This window comes from Oncorhynchus keta, chromosome 17, assembly GCF_023373465.1.
Source record: "Oncorhynchus keta strain PuntledgeMale-10-30-2019 chromosome 17, Oket_V2, whole genome shotgun sequence".
In the NCBI taxonomy this organism is placed as follows: Eukaryota; Metazoa; Chordata; class Actinopteri; order Salmoniformes; family Salmonidae; genus Oncorhynchus; species Oncorhynchus keta.
The window spans coordinates 19,913,240-19,936,437 of record NC_068437.1 but is presented as its reverse complement, the minus strand read 5'-3'; the positions used below and the strand labels follow the sequence as shown (position 1 = coordinate 19,936,437).

Genomic DNA, 23,198 nt, shown 5'->3' with positions numbered 1-23,198 from the left:
TTCAGGCCTAAATGTTCAGTTTGACAAATCTACTCATGAAATGATGGTGTGTAAATGCTTATCATTTAGTTATTACTTTGTTCACCAAATTTGAAGGCATCAGCTAATATTGACAAATCGGATTGTAAGAAAATCTTTAGACATAAGAGCAACTACAACCTTGGCAATATGAGGGATTTTTATTAAAAAATACTTAATTGTCAATCAGAAGTGGCCAATTACAGTTTGAATACAGTATGTACACATCAACAGGGCACACAATTTAACAGAAACAAAACACAGAACGTTGCATTAGGTTTGTTGCAAATAAATAATTTCAAGCCACCGTTCCATTGTAATAACATCTAAATTAGCAGCAGTTCATTCTGAGGAACTGGACAGGCAAAAATAACACAATTTGCCCGTGGTACTCAGTCAGTTACTCTATAAAATACCAAACTCCTGACACCCTGTGGCAGACAAAGGTATTGTTTTATATTCATTGATTCAGTGCTCTGATAAGGTCATAGCTACAGTACCTTCAGCTACAGAACCTTCCCAGGATTCATGAGGTTCTTGGGATCAAGGGTGGCTTTGAGGCCCTGCATGACCTCGATGGCCAGGGGTCCCATCTCCTCTCGGAGCAACGCTCGTTTCCCCAGGCCCACCCCGTGCTCCCCCGTACATGTCCCGTCCAGGGCCAGTGCTCTCCTACAGCATGAGAGAAAAAGAGAACTATAAATACAGGGATAAGAGAGAAGGAGTTCAATGGTCAGGAACAAGGGGCCGATTTAATGGCGATAAAAGGAGAAAGGAAAGAGAGACATACAGTACCTGGCCAGTCGCTCAGTGAACTCATGAACTCTAATGACCTCATCCTGGTCATTGGGGTCCATGACCATTATACAATGGAAGTTTCCATCTCCAACATGACCCGCGATCGGACCTCAGGAGAGAAAGAATCCTCAATACACTACTGGTCACACACAAACATGTACACTAACATAAACAAACACTGTATCCTCTGAGTGATGCCCCACCAGGGAGTCTGTGTTGATTGTTAGCTAGCCGTTACCTGTGAGTCCGTTTAGCATCAGGTCCTCCTTGGTTTCCACAATGATCTGAGGGAGACGAGAGAGAGGGACGCACACATCTGTGGAGTAGGCCTGCAGGACCAAAATGGAGTCAACACATTTCTGTTACAACATTACAAACAATAATGCCGAAGTGATTACATTATTTATCAATAATTATTAGAGTCAGAGCCTTACTTACCTTGCAGCCCGGTCTGAGTGCCAGGGCAGCGTACCAGGCATCGTGTCGTGCCTTCCACAGGCGCCCGCGGGTCTCTGCATCCCGTGCCCAGCTAAAGTCTGACCCACCGTTAGCCTGCGTGATCTCCTCTGGACAGTTTCCAATCAACAAATAAAGAAGAAATCTCACTCAAGTCAAATTTACAGCAAACTATCACAAGTAACGTTAACTTAATGTACAATTACATCACACATTCAGTATAACACCGTACAGCAACAAAACACCTGTGACGGTAACCTGCTCCTCCAGACTCTTCTCAGTGCCGTGGAACTCCAGGAAGAGAGTGGGGGCCACGGGGTAGGACAGCGAGTTGAAGCTGTTACAGGCGTCAATCATCACATCATCAAGGAACTCTGGAAAGGACAGACATGGTTGGATTAGAACAAGGCTCCAGCTCCACTGAGAAGATTGTGGTAAAAAACACTTGGTCAGTGTTTTAAATAGCATCAGGTCCTCCAATTAGTGTCTAAAGCCCTTGGTTACTCTGAGTAAGAATGCATAGCAGTCTCTTGCTCAGTGTCAGTTTAAGATGGACAGGCACCTTACAGTAAGAAAACAATGAACGCAGAGGTAAGTTCTGTGTTAAAAACTAGTAAATGGCCACCTTGTCTACTCACCGATGCGTGCGATGGGCACTCCAGTCTGGAGGACCTGCACAGTGCTGTCCACTGCTGCCTGGACAGAGGGAAAGGTGCACACAGCAGACACCATGGCTTCTGGCACCCCGTAGAGACGCAGGGTGGTCTTCGTGATCACTCCCAGAGTGCCCTCTGAACCCACAAACAGGTTGGTCAGGTTGTACCCCGCTGACGTCTTCCTAACGGAGACGAGAGAAGGTCAAAGGTCATACATGTCCTCATTACTGGTGAAATTACAGAAAGAGAACACCACATAGGTTGTTAATAGCTAAACACTAAAACCTGTTTTAACTGTCACTTTCTGTTTCAGGCCTGGCAGTGTAACCAATGACGTATATAACCATGAATATATCCATGTCTGGGAGTGTTACCGGGGACGGCGCCCCCTGCCTGCTGTGTGGATGATGGATCCATCTGCCAGCACCACCTCTAGGTTGAGTACGTTCTCCCGCATGGTGCCGTAGCGCACCGCATTGGTGCCTGATGCACTGGTGGCAGCCATGCCACACAGAGACGCGTCTGCACCAGGGTCTGTGTGTGCCGACAGACAGTAGAACACCTCAGTGATTTCATAACCAACATTTCACAAATATTCTTCCCAACTTCGGGCACAAAATGTCAGCTAGAATGACGATCATGCAATACCATTGTACATGAAAGTAGTTGGTGTGATTACTTATATCAGGGGTTCCCAACATTTTCCACACATGGACCCCTATTTCACGATAGAAAAATGTTCCCCTTCATTTCACAATGATTAACTAAACTCAGGCGTGTGTATAGTGACAGGCCTATTGGGCTACCCGTTGGAGCAGTGACATCATTGCAGGTCACGTGACTCACCGACAGGAAACCACAGGCCCGTGTCTCTCAGGTAGGAGTTGAGGCCTTTGCGTGTCACACCTGGCTCCACGCTCACATCAAAGTCCTCCTGATGGAGGTCCAACACCCTGTCCATGTTCCTCAGACTAAAACACACCCCGCCCTTACACACACACACACACACACACACTTGGAATACTTCCTATAGACCCTCAATGAAACATTGTGAATACAAGGACCCATGTTATCAGAGGTCAGGGATGCACTGTACAGACGTTGCCTGTGCTATTTGGTACTGACAACACATTGACCCCTTTTTCAAGACCTCTTACACAGCACCCTTCATTTAGACACCTTTAGGAGATGATGACACTGCATCCTGTCTTACTCTGTCACACACATTCCGACTAACATTGTGCGAGAGAAACAGAAAACGTCAACATGAATTATTATGGCTTTTACACAAAACAACTTTCTCTCTCACTCTAGTAATCATTCTCTCTAGGGTCATTCCATGTCATTTCAACAAGCCATGACACCCAGCATCTCAGGTTGTTATTGAGAAATAAAGCTGATTGATTGTACCCAAATTGGATTTACATAATATTCAACAAATTATAGTACTCAACATCCGATTTGGTCTAAACTTTTCCTACCATTGAGTGAGACACAAGGAACATCCATCCAGGCTAATCCCACCCATCAATCAGTACACTCACAGCCTGGTTCCTCTCTAGGTTTCTTCCTAGGTTCTGTCCTATCTAGGGAGTTTTCCTAACCACCGTGCTTCTACACCTGTATTGCTTGCTGTTTGGGGTTTTAGGCTGGGTTTCTGTACAGCACTTTGTGACATCAGCTGGTGTAAGAAGGGCTTTATAAATAAATGTGATTGATTGAGTTCTCTATGTTTGACAAGTAGTATGGAGCTGTGGCTTAGAGTATTGCTTTGCTTATTCACCATTTGTAAAGTATATCTCTGAATCTGGTGAGGGTTGTTTACCCCTGTTCAGAGAAATTAGCCATTGAAGTCTGTTAGAAGAATGGTTGAAATTACTAATTATGTATACATTCCAATCAGAACTGACTAGTCCAAATGCTATAATGTACTGCACATATGAATTTTCTCTCTTGCTCCCATTCCCAATTGTATATAATGTAGTCAGGAGTTTAGTAACAATGAAGGTCTGTTCCTTAGTTCATTCATTGTACAATCTCCAGGTGGCAGGAACGGCCGATCTCCAGACTGTCTAGAATGCTGATTTATACTGACTGACCTTGACTTCGTGCTCATAACGCGAAGGCTCGAGAGCTAGAGGGCCCCTCTACTTGTGAAATAGATAGAACGTTTAGAAAACGCTGACGTCATTTTCAGTTTATAACCTGTGGAAATATGTGTATGTGGGAGTACTCTCTGGAATTAAACGCTGTTACCTGGCTTTTAAGACTGGTCTCGATCTACTTCATGCATAATTAATTAACTTACACCTCATTAATGAACTAGAGAGAGTGCGAAATTGATTTTGGCTATAAAACATATAGGAATTTAGAATTCCTCTAACAAAGTCGCTTGCCACATTTACCATAAATGTGTGAAAGTACCATGTTTTGTCCACTAGATACCGCTGTTCCTGCTACTGCCACCACACCGTTTTATCCATGTTGCTGGTCTCTTGTGTTTATTAAATTAATCACAACATTTTCTTTGGAAATTGGGTAGAAAACCAATAGCTTTTGCTGATAAATGTATTGTGTGGTCAAGCCAGTCCTCCATGAAAGGAATTCAGTTTGTCCTTCTCTTAGCAACCGAAAGCTTCAACCAAGCTCTCCTTGAATAGTCCAACAAATGGCAGCTCTCTGAGAACTATCCGTACGGTGCAATTCTCATATGAAGACTTTTCCTTCAAGCCCAAAACTTTGATGGAGAAATGGGCTAGTGACTAAAATGTTATGACAACCGTTAGAAAATAATTCAAATATAATTGATTGCATGGCAGTCATATGTTTTTCAATCAAATTCTTAGAAAACATCTATTATGTAGTGTGATTAGTGACATTTACCATTAAACCCAACCCAATACAATTACCATTGCAAAACACTATATATATATATATATATATATATATACACAGTGTGTATTTGGGACTTTTACCATTGAAGTGCTGTAACCTAATGGTTTGTTTGTTCACCAGGAATGGTCTAACTAATACAGACCTTTTTGAATGAATAAACCACACAGAGGACAGAAATTAAGCCTAAGAGAATGAAAAACAGAATTGCTTTCATGGAGGACAGGCTCGAATTGTGAAGATGACCATAAAATCTATTTTCATAATGAGCAAAAGCCATTGGTTTTCTACCCAAAGTTGTAAAAAGAATGTTGTGATCCATTTAATAAACACAAGAGACCAGCAACATGGATAAAAGGGTGTGGTGGCAGTAGCAGGAACAACTGCATCTATTGGACAAAATGTGGTACTTATTTATGGTAAATAATGCAAGTGACTTCAATGACTAATTTCTCTGAACAGAGGGAAAAAAACATCACCAGATTCACAGGGAATACATTACAAAGGATGCAGAAGAAGCACTACTCCATACTACTTATCAAACACTGATAAACGATACTGTATACTGGTTGTTGGGGTTGGATTGGCATGGGGTGTGTAGGCTCCATGGGTGGCTTTTTATAATTTATTGGATTCCTTATGTCTTACTCATTGTTAGGAAGAATTAAGTTCCAAATTGGATGTCTGGTACTATATTTATTGAAGATTATCTGAATCCTATCAATTAAAATGGCTAATTTGTCTACAATCAATTATCTTAATCAAATTATATATAAATTCACAGAGAGATTAATCACACTTTCCAGGCTGGTATTTATCTTTCTCCTTGACACAGACTGATTCGCTCTCACCTTAAGTGCACCCACTCCTCCCTCGAGGCCTGTGCCTGTGCCAAATGGGATGATGGGAAGGTGGTGGTGGTGGCAGATCTTGGCGAGGGCACTGACCTCCTCCACACTCCGCGGCCACACCACTACGTCTGGGGGGCGACATCTGGGAGAGAACAATCACTTAGACTTATTGGATACTCCTAGAACCACCAAGGCACACCCCGAATCCCTGTAGCTATCCATCACCAGAAACACATCAGGGTTGGGTCAATTCAAATTGAAGGCAGTCAATTCAGGAATTTATGCAAATTTAATAATCAGATTTTTTTTTAATTACATTTTTAATAGCTTCTACTTTTCAGTTTATTGAGAAGACATTGAAAAGAAATGCCCTTTTTTCAATTATTGAATTGAAATTTAAGTTCACTTCCTGAATTGACTGGCTTCAATTGAAATTGACCCCAACCCTGAAACACATACACAAATCGAGTGTGTGCGTATGTGTACCTGCATGTTGGAGACAGGACACACCTGCTCTGTGCCAGACGGCTGAGCTCACCTGTGTACAGACTCGTCTCTGCCATGTTGCTCCCTGACTGCTGCACCCAGGGACACTCCATCTTCACCACACACCGAGCGGAATGCAGGGATCACCCGCTCCCACCCACCATTCTAACACAGGGACACACACAATAAGAACAGTTTAGCCATACCTGAACAAGGGGACTATACTAGAACCACATAGGCTTGTTGGACTTGTGACTGAATTAATCAACTGTATACTTCTATAGACAAGAAAGGCAGGAAGGTGAATATTTTTTTTTTAAATGCACAGAAATAAATATCATTAAAAGCCTTAAAAAGACATGTATACATGCTTGTAACAAGTGATAAAGCATTACTGTTCACAAGTTCAGAAATTTACAACTACAAAAAAAAAAAACGACAAAAGATAAGGATTGACAAGGAGAGACCCTTGTTTTCAGCACCCACTAAGCATTTGACGTCATGCAATGTCTTTTTTTGGTCAATCATAGACATCTACGTTTCACAAGTTTGGACGGCACAGTACAGTAAAGAAAATTAGAGTATAGTACAGAACAATATGGTAGAGCACTGCTGACTTGCTTCTGAAGCTAAGCAGGGTCGGTCCTGGTCTGTCCATGGATGGGAGACTAGATGCTGCCAGAAGTGGTGTTGGAGGGCCAGTAGGAGGCACTCTTTCCTCTGGTCCCAAACTAATGAACCCAATGATTGGGATCATTGCCCTTTGTAGGGTGCAGTCTTTCGGATGGGACGTTAAACAGGTGTACTGACTCTTGTCGTGTCTTTGGCTATGCCGGATTAAGTGATATGACATGCTATTCTATAAAATAATTTCTCTGTAATTAATATTACCTGATTGAGCTAATCATTTAAATGTAATTAACTAGAGAGTCGGGCACCACAAAATAATATTTATAGAACTGTTATCTTCCGAATAAACTCTTAAAGACCTAGTAATATTTTACATCAATAGCAGTCAATATTAATCGTCATCTTAATTCAGTCACATCTGAAAGTTGTAAATTCTTGGTTATCTGCACGAACCCTGGCTAACAAGTTGAATCAGCAATACAAAATTGGGTTTAATTATTTATTTACTAAATACCTAACTAATCCCACAGAATTACACAAACACATATTTAAATCATAACTTGATTACAAATGACGTCATAAGGAAAATGTCCCTAGCGGGCGGAACAGATATGACAACTGGTTACACAAAAGAAAAGGGGCTGGGTTTGAGTGAAAGAGTGGAAAGACTGAGGAACAAAGGGCGAAGCTGTGCTATCGTAAAGCTGTGCTATCGTAAATCTTATGCATTCTAAATGACCTCCCATTTGGAAAAGGAAAATGCAATACATATTTACTCTGAGCTGCGCTTCGGTAGGTTGGTGGTAGATGGAAGGCCGTGTTGCCCAACCGTGTCCTTTGAAGAATCTTTCTGCTGGTAAATTGAATACGTTGTAGTAACGTCATTGTGTGGTAGACGGGATACTCTGTCTGTTCCTTCCTAACCCTCGTTTGCAGCAGCTAACTCAACGGCTAGGAGGTATCAGGAGGTATCACTTCTGTAGTGAATAAGAGTTCATCCCATTCGCAACCAAAGCTCAAGCTGATGTTGGCTTTGTTCTGTAGTTATTATCTGAACCATTCTGACATCGGACCGTCGGAACAGGAGGTTATATTGTTGTCAAGGGCTTAGGGAGAGGAGGGTGTGGTTTTTTTCACCTTTATTTTACTAGGCAAGTCAGTTAAGAACAAATTCTTATTTTCAATGACGGCCTAGGAACAGTGGGTTAACTGCCTGATCAGGGGCAGTACTGTACCTTGTCAGCTCGGGGGTTTGAACTTGCAACCTTCCGGTTACTAGTACAACGTTCTAACCACTAGGCTACCCTGCCGCCCCAGAGTAGCCTAGTTTGAAAAGTTTTATAGCCCATGTCCCTTCACAGGGGCGGGCCACTGATTGAGCAGAGCCCTATCTTATGAAAACCCAAATCTCACATTTTAGAAGCTAAAATCACATTTCATCACGAATAATTTCATATTCAAACATTTAAATTGAACAAGAATTCCATGTCAATCCGATAACTCTGAGGTGTAGACTTTCCACTGTAGAGTTTGTCATCTTATCATTGATGAGAATGTCTCAGATGAACTGGCATCATATTCATTAAGTACCACCGCATATGTTCAATTGGTCGGATTTCCCCCCACCTTCTGATGTTCCCAGAATCTCTATGTTAACCAAGGGTTTTGCAAATGTAACATCAGTAGGGTAGAGAGAGGAAAAGGGGGGGAAGAGGTATTTATGACTGTCATAAACCTAACCCCAGGCCAACGTCATGACACAATCTATGGTTATTATAGATAGCATGGCACTTATTGTAAGGGTGTTAACCCTGGTGTCCTGGCCCTCATGGCCACCTAATCAACCCTAGCTTCCAATTGGCTCATTAATCCCCCTACACTCTCCTGTAACTATTCACCAGGTCATTGCTGTAAATGAGAATGTGTCCTCAGTGATCTTTAAAAAAAAAAGTAAAGCAAAGTATACTTTTGTGCAGGGTTTCCCAAACTCGGTCCTGCCCTCCCCCCTCTAATCCCAGAGTTGACAAAGTAAAAGTCTGTCGTTTTCAACGAGGCAGTACTGTTCCCCGGTAGGCCGTCATTGTAAATAAGAATTTGTTCTTAGCTGACTTGCCAGGTTAAATAAATACACAGCTGATTCAAATCACCAACTCATCCTCAAGCTATGATTGTTTAAATCAGCTGTGTAGTGCTAGGGTAAAAACCATAACATGCACCCAAATGGGGCCCCAGGACAGAGTTCCGGAAACCTATTGTACCCTACTAAACTGTCCTCTACTAAATGTCTCTCTACTGTGTCGTATTCTGCCGAATAAAACTCTGTCCTGTGCAGCTTAAGGCTAAGTTCATCGATAGATATCTGAGCTGTTTCCCAAAAGCATTGTTATTAACGATGCACTTATAAACACTTATATTCTAACGCCTGCCTCAGACCACTCTTAGAACAGTTAAGTGCGTTAGATGCCTTTTTTCCCTCCCATGTCACTTCACACACAGAAGAGGTTTATCTGTCTCTGTGACTGTGGGTAACGTCACAACGAAGTTGACTACAAATACAATGTCTTTGAAATTGTTGCAAACAAGCAAAGGATGAAAAGATGCTTCAAATGAAAACTGAGATGACTGCATTAGATAAATAGCCTACCTTCTGTACAGTATAGGCTACATAGGCCTATATGCGGTATTAAATGATATTGAAATAGATTTCATGTTCATTCAATTTAGTTTTATTTGGCTCCTCTAACATATTTCATGATGTGTAGCCTAACATGAGCTCAATGTTCCAAATCTGTGATTTAGTGCATTTTTATTGGAAAATAATTAGAATAAACCACCTCAATATATGAGTGTTTATCTCTCTAGGAGCTGATTCGTCATCAGTATTGTCAAATAATTCAAATGTTAAGGTAAGATTTTAATGGAAAAGGGTGATCCGAGAGAAGCTCCACATTTCTTTCGACTCCATCACATGCTTCAACAAAACACTTACCGACCGTTATGTGTGGTGTTTTGGGAAACGCATGTTACATCTTCGTTAGTTGTAGGACAGATGCTTTGTTAAAACACTGCCATGGGGAAACCGGGGCCTGTACTGTATGTACTCTGTGTTCTACTATACTAAACTGTGCCGTACTGTATGATTCGTTCAGATTTAGATCTGGCTCGCACCGACCAAACGTGTACTTGTTTGGGGGCGCAACTAATTAGACTAATACCCATCATGCTTTGCAATATATATATTTGTTTTACACTTAGGTCAGTCAGCAGACACTCTTATTCAGAGTGACTGAGTCAGTGCATTCAACTAAGATAGATAAACAACAACGTATCAGTCACAGCAAAAAATAAAAAATATGTAACCGTTACTCTATAATGCTATTGTAGTTGAAGTGGTCTGCAGTCTGCTCCTTTTTCCTATGATGATATATCGCAAATATTATTGCGATATAATGCTTACTTACTTAAAAATGTATTGCAGTTATAGCTATTTTTTTTTTAGATTTCATTCAACACCTATAATGCACTGATTTCTATGTCCGGAGAAGACGTCTTTAAACATCCGGAAAAAAACAAGACGTCTTTTCATTTTCGTAAAATATGTATTTTTGACGTCCAGCACCCGAAATGCATGTGATGTCCACGTCTGAAAAATACATATTTTCAACGTAATTTTGCTTACTTGGTAGCCTAGATGGCTAGGCTATACTAGCTCTGGAAAACTAGGTCGAATTATGCCTTCTCCCTACAGTTCTCCGCCCACAAATGCCACACGTGAACTACAATCCCGACGCTGTATTGTAACGTTTATAAATGTATATAATCATCACTTGCTATATTGCTTTCGAAAAATATCGTATCTTTCATCGGTGAGAAATAATATTTCAAATAAAACATATACACATAATGTAGCAGTTTGCGCAGAGCCACTCAGCTATGGGTGCCTCCATCTGACTAAACTACGCTTCAGCTTCATATGCCACGTTCAAAACAACAGGGAGCTCGGAAGTCGGATGAAATCAAAACAACTGGGAGCCCGGAAGTCGGATGATATCAAAACAACTGGGAACACGGAAAAAACTATATCCGACTGGGAAAAATCGATTTGAAGGGTTATCCAACTCGGAATTCCAACTCAGGAACCCGGGCCTCTCTAGAGTTCCAACCTGACGATCACCGACTTCATGATTTGCACCGAGTTCCCAGTTGTTGTGAACGCGGCATTATACACAGGTGTTCGGAACATGCTAGATAGCCTCTTGTCTTCAGTAAACAAGTGCTGTAATATAGAGAAATGGCCACACTAACCTTAACAATGTGTGTATCATTTTAACCTTTAACAAAAATACAAACAAAACATTTCTCGCTGATATGAAAGATAAGGTTCTTGTGTTTCCAAAACAGTAGCGCAAGAGATGCATGTTAATGTTCAGACCGAGCGTCGAGATCTTAACAAAATTCCCCCTACAGAAGACGCCTTCGTCCAATGACTCATGTGTAATGCAATTGAACGGAGTCATGATCAAGTGCTAAGGCTCTACTACTACTAGTCTACAGAATAAATGCAGTCGTGCATTTCGGTTATCTATCCACCAGAACAAGAATATATCATGCAGCTCATTAAGCTTTTAAACATTAACTACTGGTATGATCAAAATATCAGAACAAACCGACACATTACCAAGTTAACTGAATGCTCACTTTTAAAGTGTGTTCTTTCTTGATAGTGCGACACTGCACGAAATTAGACGTTGACAGGTGAGCGTACAAGCGTCGCGTTGGTCTCAAGGCGAAGGTCATATTCACAGATCAGAATGTCGGCCCGTGAAATATTTTTTATAATAAACTACTGTATACTAAATCCACTTAGCTGTCGCCTGCGATTTCATAATGGACAAAGTATTCTTCCGGATCAGAAGTTTACAGTAGTGACGTCGAGACTTCTTCTTCGTTTGGTTTTCCGGTAGACCAGATGCTGTGTTGTATTGCTGCCATTCGCAGGTCAGAGTACGGATTGCACATTTTGTGACCAAAAAAAAAGGGAAATGGGGAATGGGAAAAACTTGAATTGCACCACCATCTAACCCTGCACCTAAACACTATCCCACCACCCCATCCCACAACGTTGGCCCTAAACGAGCCTACAACAGGCTGTCGGCCTGGGAGGATGGAACCCCTTCTCTCAAAACATCCTGTAGATCTTCTAAACTAAAAATATTTCACACCCAAATATTTATCTGCTGCAACTACCACATCTATTTTCTGTGATTTCTGCTCCATCAGTGCAGTGCAGTTGATCACCATGGCTGTAAATGCAAGAAATCCAACCTTACTAAAACTCATCCTCGCTGGCTCTCTCTCTTCAGGCCTACTCATGGGGGCATCCCAGTCGACTCACTCATCCTTGGGCTATCTTCCACTCTCTTCACTGCCTCATAGGAAACTTTCTTCCCCACTTGAACTCTGGAAATCTCAACCTGTCTCTCTCTCACAGGGCACTTCGGATCCCCAGCTACATGGGCACCCCCACAGTTGACTACAGTGCTTTCTCTATCCCAACAGCACACTCCCTCTGACTATACCTTCCTGCACATTTCTCACATCATGGGATCTCCCTTCTACACACTGCTGCAACATGTCTGAATCCTTGGCACCTAAAGCACCGAAGCAGGTTCAGAACATAGGCCCTCACAGAATAGCAAAGCTAAACATGACAGACAGGGTATTCTCAGTCTTGCCATTGCCACCAAGTCTACGTCTTGCCAAACGGCAGGTGTCACAAACACTAGGAATATACCTTTTAATTTGATCCACCTCTACACAACGCTATCCCACTGATCACCCTTTTAGTGACTCCAGAGAGCAAAGCCCACCACAGGTTGAGTCCCGAGCCCACTTCCACTAGAAGGCAGATACACAAATCTAAACAATTCCACTTCTCGAAACTTCCACAAATGTAACCAGTTTGTCCTTCACCCAGCTTGACTCAATGTATGGGTCAGCCAAAAAGCAGGAATCCACTCTTTCCAAAATTTGCACTCCTACCTGTCCAAAATCATCTCTGGTACGATTCTCAGGGCAAATGCCGGAAGACTACCACACCTGTCACCACAGGTAGGCCCAATACATCCTGGACTGGTTCAACTTCAGAGCGCTCACCACTGCTCACTGACTCCATTTTGCAGATCATCAAGGTTCTCAAGAGAGCTTGATGACCTATAAGTAAGATTACTTGGTTTGTAATTAGGAGACATAGGTATGTAGACCTTGAACGAAGGTGCATGCTCAGGAGACGAGTCTCTGATCTTAACAGCGAAGTCTTACGCTTTCGCGTCATCACACTTCTGACGTCGACCTCACGCCAGGTACCTGCCTACACATTAGTCTCAACTAGCCAGACCTTGGGCAACGGCTTGTAGGCCCAGTGCAGTCAAAAACATGATTTCCCTGTGTTATATATATATATTTCCACACTGAGGATGGAATAATATTATACAAAATTATGATAATGCAATTTTGTTGTAAGAGCTGTTTGAAAAGACCTCCTGAAATTTCTGCCTGTTTTGGTGGGGTAGATTTTGGCCAGGTGCAAAAGTAGTTAGATCAATTTGAGAGTTCCAAAGCTAGTTTTCAGTTGTCCCCTCCCACTCAGACCATTCCCAGACAGTCCTAGCAAAATTCTTGCTTGAGAAATTGCTCTTTGCTAAGAAGCAGGTTTGTTTCTTTTTGACCATTTTAATTGAAAGCAATTACAGTAAGATACTCAGAAATGATTTTATATTGGACCTTTAACTGTAGCATTTAAAGATTGAGGATGTAATCCGTCTGGCTCGATATGCCACCTACATATTGAGCAGCAATATCAAGCAAAACCAATCAGGTTACTAGTGTTTCAAATTTTAACATTAAACAGGGTTTTTTGTCATGAATAACATATTTGGAATCATTTGTATAATCTACAATCCATTCGACTGTAAACAAGTTTTGTAAGACATAGCTATCAATTTGTTACTGTGAGCCTTTTAATTAAGCCAGCCTTTTTTTTAAAATCAATTTGGCCAAAGTCAAAAAATGACACACTGAATGGTGACGCATTTATAAAATGCAAATGTCATAGGAAAGAAGCCTCTAGTGATAGCATCATTCCACTAGATGGGAGTATGGTACCACAAGTCTCCTCAAGGCTATTCCTCATCCAGTAGGCTATAATCAGACGCAAGGTACAGTACTGTTATTTTTTTCATTTGTTTATGTAGCTAGCCATTCTATTTAGAAAGCTCTGTTTTTTTTGCTCTAGTGACATGTCCGCAGGTCATATGAGACAGCAGAAAATTGGAATGAGATATCTCCTTTTTTCCCAAGATGAAATCAATCAAAATATCTGGCTGCTCAGCTGTGCTGCTGGTAGGTTTTGTATTATAGCCCCAGTACAAAGTTTTGTCAATACACTTGATGATGGATTTTCACATTTCAGTGTGGGTCAGTGGCCTACAGTGAGATGGGCTCGGTTGGGGGCCCTTCAACCAGGATCAATAGAGAGAGAGAGGGTTATTTGAGGCCGTATCTGATACCCTTCTTATTCCACTGGTTCCAGAATAGCTTTTAGCGGACAAACTGTCAGTCTGTGTGGCACAGGTCCCAACACCCCAGACCAGAACTCTCTGCTGCCTGGGCCAAATATGTTCAGAGACCTGATCAATGCCTCTGTGATGATTAAAATGCTCTCTCTTTCCACTTAGAACTCCAGGACTCTCCGCACTGTTTGCTTCTGCTCAACTGCTTTAGTTTGTTTACAGGACTTTCTGTCCTCCTCCTTGTGTATTTACAACAGCTTATGTTGTGTAATATGTACTTATTACAGATATTAACAAGTTGATTGCATCTGTTACAGGTGTCTGAGGATAATCTTTTGTCATTTATAATAGGCTAAGGTAGCCATACTGACGAAAGAACGTGTTTTCATTATTTCTCTGCAAAGGCATTCTAAAGAATTACAATTTGTAAAAAGCCTTTGTAGTTATGAATCATTGCTAAAGGCTACAGTTGACCTAATGTGATGTGGTTGAAAGGCCTCCACTAATAGGCCACTATGCCTCAACCCATAGAAATATGTGAGTAATGGTATTATCTCCATTGTTTCTTGCTTTCCTCCACCTACCTAATTATAGACAGTGACACGCTGGCTGTTGCATTGCATAATAGTCTTCCTCTCTCTTGACTTCAGAACAGACATTTTTTCCTGTATAGGCCCTCAGCCCTTCCTCTCGCGCACTGGGAGAGAACATCGTCCGCAGAGGACGCGAGTGAGCTGGAATGCTTTGACGTCAGTAGCAGGCCAGCGCTCAGAGCCGATCAGACAGTGAATGAATGCGCGAATACTGCAGAGAGGCGCACTCGCAGCATCGACCATCCATCCCTGTTGCCTCGTCCTTTCGGAGACATCGGGGCATACACACGCCACTGGCACAGTGAACACAACAGGACGTCGGGAAAATATTGGAAACCAATAGCTTTACGATTCTAACTCATCAAGTAGTATTGGAATAGCAAGAAGTGCCAAGCTGTTTACAGAGGCAGGTCGCTCCACGAGCCTCAAGGATAACGCATTTTCCTCTCAATGGTAAGTTATTTTTGTAACCTTTTAAGGTAGCAATATTCTCACTCTTTTAGCAATTTTAGCATCATCATCTTTGGTTAGAATGTTATTGTCAGACCGCGGATGTTTACGACATGTCTATTTTTGTGCATTTCATCAGATGCGTAGTAGATGCGTATTTTGCGAACTCAGGACTGCAGTTGCGGAGTGGAAGTTTACCAGTCGAAAGCAAGTGTTTACGCCGGGCTGTTGTACTGCTTATATTAATCTCCAAGGGGACAAAGGGACAATTGTTATTTGCATTTTGATATCTATCCATATGTGCTCGCAGCTTTCACAGAAAATTACACTGACTCACGGATGATAGATCCATCATCGCTAATATCCAGATTCCTATTCAAGTTTAGCGGAAACTTTGAATGCTTTAATGTAAGTAAAGAACTGTTGATGTTCATGATCCCATAATGAAAGATGATGATGATTGTAGTACAGGGGATGATGAGTAAAATTATTCCTCATGTGTTCTGTGTGTGTTGTCCTTTGTTAAGGGGGTGGCAAGTCCGGTGGCATCTCACAGTGCATTGTGTGAACACTGATAATGCTGTAGCCTATTGGTCGTTACTGTAACAAGAGAGCTGGATCCTGGCCTGCACTTCTTCTTTTTATTATCTTGGCTTCTTCAGGGAAACAATGGAGCATGGGTCAACTCTGAGTCATCACAGGACCACCAACCAGAGAGGGAGAGAGAAGAAGAGGGTGGACAGGAATACAGATGGGGTGATTGAATAGCAGAGGAAAGTTAAAGTGATCCTACAGAGTTGATAATTGAGGGAACAAGCATGTGATTGTGTGTATACAGTCAGAGTGCATGTGTGCGTGTGGGCTTGTTGGCATGTGTACAAGTTACTGCTTATGACCATCTTGTCCTCAGTTAATTTTTTTAAACATTTGCGGGAGGAGACAGATCCTCTGCCTGCGCTGTGACCCCTGGGTCATGGGGTGGGCCTAGGGGAGAGAGAGGGGACAGGAAAGAAGGGAGAGCAGCCAGGTCACACAGGCCCTGCAGCAATCATTCTCAGCACACAGCCTCTGTTGAGTGCTTCGATCTGCTGCATAAGGGAACAGAGCGTGTGCTGCTCAACACATCAACTAACTATGTGTCTCGGTAGGCCTTGAGAGCCATGATGTCCTCAACTCCGCTCTCTCATTACCACTGATAGGTGAAAGAACTGGATAGGTATCCACCATATTGATTTGACTGTCCGTGACCAAACTTTGGGCCCTAGTCATGAGGGAAGGAAGACAAGGATAGACCGATATAAGGGTATTTAAGACACAACCCACTCAACACTGTACTTCCCCTCCTAATTGTATTTCTATTAATATTAAAATGCTGTTCCATACAAAGGGAGAGACAGAGGTAATGGAGGAGTTAAATATGTGATGAGTTTAAATGCTGGGAATGAGTGTAGAATTGAATCTACTTTGTTGTAATGAGTGAATTGAGAATTCAGAAGAGAGAGTGCTCTCTCAAGTCTCTGCTCCCCTATTCCCACGTGGACCTCACCATGTTGAATATTGCATGATGGGAACAAGTGAGATGAGATCATACCTAAGGAAACCCCACTCTGTTCCTCCATCACCCCTCCCTCCATTTTCCCCTTCACTATCCTGACTCCATTTCCTCCTCCCTCCCTTTTCCCCTCTCCATCCCTATCTTCTCACTCTCTACTCTTCCCTCTGATACGAAACCGAATGAGTCATCCCCTTGCCCCTCTTTCGTTATGCTTCTCTCACACCATAATCCTGCCCAGCTGTACCGTGTGTGTGTGTGTGTGTGTGTGTGTGTGTGTGTGTGTGTGTGTGTGTGTGTGTGTGTGTGTGTGTGTGTGTGTGTGTGTGTGTGTGTGTGTGTGTGTGTGTGTGTGTGTGTGTGTGTGTGGCAGTGCATGGGTCCATATTCACCCTTGTCCTTGTGTTAAAGATGCACTCTCAAACTTTTGTATAATTTCAGCCAGTAGTTTTGAAAGTGGTGCTCTTGAGCCAAAATGGGTCCCCTTTTTTTGTGTACTGTGTCTTCAAATTGTGTACTACGTCATCCGTTTTATTTTGCAATTCCTGTGATATGTTACGAACTCAATTTGTGCAATATGTTACACATTTCTTGCGCTTAAGATCCCTGCGTGCATCTTTAAGTGTGGCCCTTCTATTGTTGTTTGTCTGAAATGTTCACTTAGGTAGAATGTGCTCTCTGCCTTTTCTGCTCAGCTAGCACCAGTAAAAATATATATTTTCAATAATTGGCTCAAGATGTGAGATCCTTTATGTTTGCAAAGAAATATGCTGAGTGTACTAAAATCATGATGCCTTGGCATTGTTTATTTGTGTATGTGTGTACGTGCACCTGCAGGCATGTGGGTGTGTGCGTGCGAGTGTATGTATGTGCTAGTTTGTCGGTATGTGTGTCTGTGTGTTTTTATAACTGTAAAAGGAATCTCCCCAGCGGAAGCCTTTTCCCTGTGTGAACACTATCAGAAGGAAACAGTGTTGTTCCCTCCCTGCTCCCTATAGGAAGCAGAGGTCTGTTTAAGACCTGTTCTGCTTTGGTAACTGACAAGAGAGGCAGTGAAAGCCACAGTGAATAGGAGGATGGCCTTATCCTTAAACTCTCTCATTCTCTGTTCTCTCTCTCACTCCCCCTCTCTTTTACAGTCTACCACAGCACAGCTTGTCCACTGAGTGTTGTTTAACATAACTGCTGCATCTCTCAGATGTAACATAAAAGCTCTATCCCAAGGACAGATCCTGAGGCAAGTCACACACATTGTGTTTGTGTGGCTGTGTTCATTTGAATGCACAAGTGAGTTTGCCTTTCTGTGTACAGTGATTTATTTGAATACCCATACTAACTTACTTAATGAGTATATACTACATACTATATGCTATTAGTTCATTTTAGTATACTGTAAACAAACGGTATCCTTTTAGTTGATAATACTAGCCCTTTGCCTGTCTACCAGAAGTTGATGCTGTTGCTGTGCAACCTCTTGCTATCTTGTTAGCATAACAAATTACTAGCTAGACATCATACCACTTCGGGTGTGTTTGTAAAAATCAATCTGGAGTGCCAGAGTGCACTCTGAGTGTTCGTAAATTCAGAGCCTTGTCAGATTGTCAGTTTGTAAATTCAGAGCGTTTTGCTCTCGGATCGTTTAGAGCCCACACCTGACACTCTGGCCGAGAAGTAGGGTTGATCCGAGCATTCTGACGTCACAACGGCAGTCAAGTACCCAAGCTAACTGGCTAACGTTGTCTAGCTTGCTAGCTACTTCCAGCCACAACTGAGAGAACACCTCACTCTGACCATTTTACTCACCCTAGCAGAGCTGGTTAGGCTGTTTTCATGTTATCCAGAGAGTTGGTGACTAACTATGCTGCTGGCAACAATTTAATTACGCATTTTATGCCAACTTTTACTGCCACCGGTTGTATTCAATGGGTGTTGCGTTCGTAAATTCAACATACTACTCACCAATGTCCAGTCTCTTGACAACAAGGTAGACGAAATCCGAGCAAGGGTTGCCTTCCAGAGAGACATCAGAGATTGTAACGTTCTTTGTTTCACGGAAACATGGCTCACTTGGGATAGGTCATCAGAGTCTGTAAAGCCACCTGGTTTCTTCACGCATCGCGCCGACAGAAACAAACATCTCTCTGGTAAGAAGAATGGCGGGGGTGTATGCCTTATGATTAACGAGACGTGGTGTGATCATAACAACATACAGGAACTCAAGTCCTTTTACTCACCTGACCTAGAATCCCTTACAATCAAATGCCGACCGCATTATCTACCAAGAGAATTCTCTTCAATCATAATCACAGTCGTGTATATCCCCCCCAAGCAGACACATCGACGGCCCTGAAAGAACTTCATTTGACTCTATGTAAACTGGAAACCACATATCCTGACATTGCATTTATTGTACCTGGGTTTTTTAACAAGGTTAATCTGAAAACAAGGCTCTCTAAATTTTATCAGCATATCGAATGCACGACCCAGCCTGGCAAAACCCTGGATCATTGTTATTCTAACTTTCGCGATGCATACAAAGCCCTCCCCCAACCCTCCTTTCGTAAAATCTGACCACAACTCCATTTTGTAGCTCTCAGCCTATAGACAGAAACTAAAACAGGAAGCGCCCGTGCTCAGGTCTGTTCAACGCTGGTCAGACCAATCGGATACCACGCTTCAAGATTGCTTTGATCACGTGGACTGGGATATGTTCCACATAGTGTCGGAAAATAACATTGATGAATATGCTGATGCGGTGAGCGAGTTTATTAGCAAGTGCATCGGTGATGTACCAACAGCGTCTATTAAAACATTCCCCAACCAGAAACCATGGATTGATGGCAGCATTGGCACAAAACTGAAAGCGCGAAACCACTGCTTTTAATCAAGGCAAGGTGACCGGAAACATGACCGAATACAAATAGTGTAGCTATTCCCTCCGCAAGGCACTCAAACAAGCTAATCGTCAGTATAGAGACAAAGTAGAGTCGCAATTCAACGGCTCAGACATGAGAGGTATGTGGCAGGGTCTACAGTCAATCACGGACTACAAAAGGAAAACCAGCCCCATCGCGGACCACGATGTCTTGCTCCCAGACAAACTAAACAACTTCTTTGCTCGCTGTCATGGCCGTTGCTGGAAGAAGACCAAGGTGCAGTGTGGTGAGCGTACATTTTCCTTTTTATTTCAAAATGTCGCCAACAAAACAACAAACGAAAAACCAACCGTGAAGCTTACAGGGCATTAGTGCCACAAACAAAGTTAACTACCCACAAATCCATATCCCAGTCTGCTGTTCCCACATGCTTCAAGAGGGTCATCATTGTTCCTGTTCCCCAAGAAAGCGAAGGTAACTGAACAAAATGACTATCGTCCCGTAGCACTCACTTCCGTCATCATGAAGTGCTTTGAGAGACTAGTCAAGGACAATATCACCTCCACTCTACCTGACACCCTAGACCCACTCCAATTTGCTTACCACCCCAATAGGTCCACAGACGACACAACCGCAATCACACTGCACACTGCACAAACCCATCTGGACAAGAGGAATACCCATGTAAGAATATTGTTCATCGACGACAGCTCAGCATTTAACACCATAGTACCCTCCAAACTCGTCATTAAGCTCGAGACCCTGTGTCTCGACCCTGCTCTGTGCAACTGGGTCCTGGACTTCCTGACGGGCCACCCCCCAGGTGGTGAGGGTAGGAAACATCTCCTCCCTGCTGATCCTTAACACTGGGGCCACACAAGGGTGCGTTCTCAGCCCTCTCCTGTACTCCCTGTTCACCCATGACTGCGTGGCCATGCACGACTCCAACTCAATCATCAAGTTTGCAGACGATACTACAGTGGTAGGCTTGATTACCAACAATGACGAGACGGCCTACAGGGAGGAGGTGAGGGCCCTTGGAGTGTGGTGTCAGGAAAATAACCTCACACCCAATGTCAACAAAACAAAGGAGATGGTCGTGGACTTCAGGAAACAGCAGAGGGAGCAGCCCCCTATCCACATCGACAGGACAGTAGTGGAGAAGGTGGAAAGTTTTAAGTTCCTTGGCGTACACATCACGGACAAACTGAAATGGTCCACCCACACAGACAGCGTGGTGAAGAAGGCGCAGCAGCGCCTCTTCAACCTCAGAAGGCTGAAGAAATTTGGCTTGTCACCAAAAACACTCAAACTTTTACAGATGCACAACCGAGAGCATCCTGTCGGGCTGTATCACCGCCTGGTACGGCAACTGCTCCGCCCACAACCATAAGACTCTCCAGAGGGTAGTGAGGTCGGCACAACGCATCACCGGAGACAAACTACCTGCCCTCAAGGACACCAACACCACCCGATGTCACAGGAAGGCCAAAAAGATCATCAAGGACAACAACCACCCGAGCCATTGCCTGTTCACCCCACTATCATCCAGAAGGCGAGGTCAGTACAGGTGCATCAAAGCGGGGACCGAGAGACTGAAAAACAGCTTCTCAGCTTCTATCTCAAGGCCATCAGACTGTTAAACAGCCATCACTAACATTGAGTGGCTGCTGCTAACATACTGACTCATCTCTAGCCACTTTAATAATGGAAAACTTGATGTAATAAACGTATCACTAGCCACTTTATATAACGTTTACATACCCTACATTACTCATCTCATATGTACAGTTGGGCAAAAAAAGTATTTAGTCAGCCACCAATTGTGCAAGTTCTCCCACTTAAAAAGATGAGAGAGGCCTGTAATTTTCATCATAGGTAGTACACTTCAACTATAACAGACAAAATGAGAAGGAAAAAAAATCAGAAAATAGGATTTTTAATGAAAATTATGGTGGAAAATAAGTATTTGGTCAATAACACGTGTATCTCAATACTTTGTTACTGTATTCTATATATACTGTATTCTATACCATCTACTCTATCTTGCCTATGCCGTTCGGCCGTCGCTCATTCATATATTTTTATGTACATATTCTTATTCATTCCTTTACACTTGTGTGTATAAGGTAGTTGTTGTGGAATTGTTAGATTGCTTGTTAGATCGCTACACTCGCATTAACATCTGCTAACCATGTGTATGTGACAAATAAAATTAGATTTGATTTGAATTATTCTGCGTGATGGCACACTCACACGAGAGTGCTCTGAAATTAGAGTAGATAGCCAGATAGCCAGAAGGAATTAACCATGTCCATTGAGAACACACAACTACTATGCCACTTAGCTAAGCGTGACATGAATAATCAAGTCAATCAACGTTGGGTAGTTAGTTAGCATATAGTTAATATACTGGAAGGTCTGATGTATTAGTAGCCAACTAACATTACTTTAGGTAGCTAGCTAACACCGGTACATACTGCTGTAATGATATGCTATGCGGTTCATAAGGATAGCGTAGCTAACAAATTGTCAGCCAACATAACGTGTAACTTATTTGAAAAGGCATTACGTCGCTCAAAATGGTCTTAACACATCATAATTTGTTAAAGCAATGAATTTTTATAAGCTCTCGTCGGACTTTGGCTGCATATTTTCCTTCATTTTCTTAAAATCTGAAAACGTTGTGAAGCTACGCTCATTTTCTGAATAATTGCATTATGGGGCCTAAAAGCATGGAAATAGTGTCCACTGCTTGTATATTTCGCATTTTAGCGAATTTAGTACGACATCCGGGAACTTAGTTAGTATGAGTTAGTTTTCAAACACAGCTCTAGTGTATGTATACACTAGGCTTGGCTGATACCTCAGTATATGCTATAAACGGTATATTTTGAATTACCAATGGTATGATTTTCAATACCACAAAAAAAAAACATTTTAAATTAAACAATTTGGGGGCACCCGGGGTGCATGCTACGCCACTCCTATCTATGTTAAGTATATAACTATAAGAAATCTAAGATGTGTCAAATAAATGATATTCAGCTCAAGCCTCTAGCTATGCATTTGGTTTGCTAACTTGCTAAATGGCTAGATGTCAAGATCAAGCTTCTTGGCTACAGCAGACATTAAATCCCCTCCTGGATCAAGATCCCTGTTGCTTAAATTGTTTTGTGCATTAAATACAAAAGCTTTATTTGTATTCTTTTTTGGGTCGGGGACACGGCTCTTTTATAATTTCTGGTGACACAGCACGCACTCCCACAGCTCCCGCTAGGGGGCGTGCTGTGCCACTGCTTATAAGTTAAGTATAACTATGAGAGAACTAATAATTTTGGGGTTTTAAAAATAGCGCCCTTTGTGTTC

At 42.4% G+C, this 23,198-nt stretch overlaps 2 protein-coding genes across 4 annotated transcripts in view; one reads left to right on the top strand and one right to left on the bottom strand.

The window, feature by feature from the left end:
• Nucleotides 1–160: 160 nt before the first annotated feature.
• ldhd (lactate dehydrogenase D) lies at nucleotides 161–11,720 on the bottom strand. Its single transcript, XM_035790862.2, has 11 exons — nucleotides 11,486–11,720; nucleotides 6,210–6,322; nucleotides 5,672–5,813; nucleotides 2,775–2,916; nucleotides 2,303–2,462; nucleotides 1,911–2,110; nucleotides 1,518–1,646; nucleotides 1,255–1,382; nucleotides 1,055–1,145; nucleotides 814–925; nucleotides 161–690 (listed from the first exon to the last, which is right to left on the bottom strand). The coding sequence occupies exons 1-11, from the start codon at nucleotides 11,582–11,584 to the stop codon at nucleotides 525–527; spliced, it is 1,482 nt and encodes a 493-aa protein (XP_035646755.1). The 5' UTR covers nucleotides 11,585–11,720; the 3' UTR covers nucleotides 161–524.
• Nucleotides 11,721–15,042: 3,322 nt separating this feature from the next.
• The window catches only part of snrkb (SNF related kinase b), a 38,787-nt gene continuing 30,631 nt past the window's right edge, over nucleotides 15,043–23,198 (top strand). For all 3 annotated transcript variants that reach the window (XM_035790863.2, XM_052465666.1, XM_035790864.2), the window contains exon 1: nucleotides 15,043–15,404. The gene's annotated coding sequence lies outside the window, so the exon portion shown is untranslated. The remainder of the gene's footprint in view (nucleotides 15,405–23,198) is intronic.

Excerpts from the sequence above, each read along its gene's own strand:
- ldhd (XM_035790862.2), bottom strand. The coding sequence starts at position 11,584 with ATGACCTTCGCCTTGAGACCAACGCGACGCTTGTACGCTCACCTGTCA. Across the intron at positions 6,323-11,485 it reads AGAAAGAACACACTTTAAAA|AATGGTGGGTGGGAGCGGGT; the intron begins GTGAGCATTCAG and ends TCCCTGTGTTAG. Across the intron at positions 5,814-6,209 it reads AGAGACGAGTCTGTACACAG|ATGTCGCCCCCCAGACGTAG; the intron begins GTGAGCTCAGCC and ends GTTCTCTCCCAG.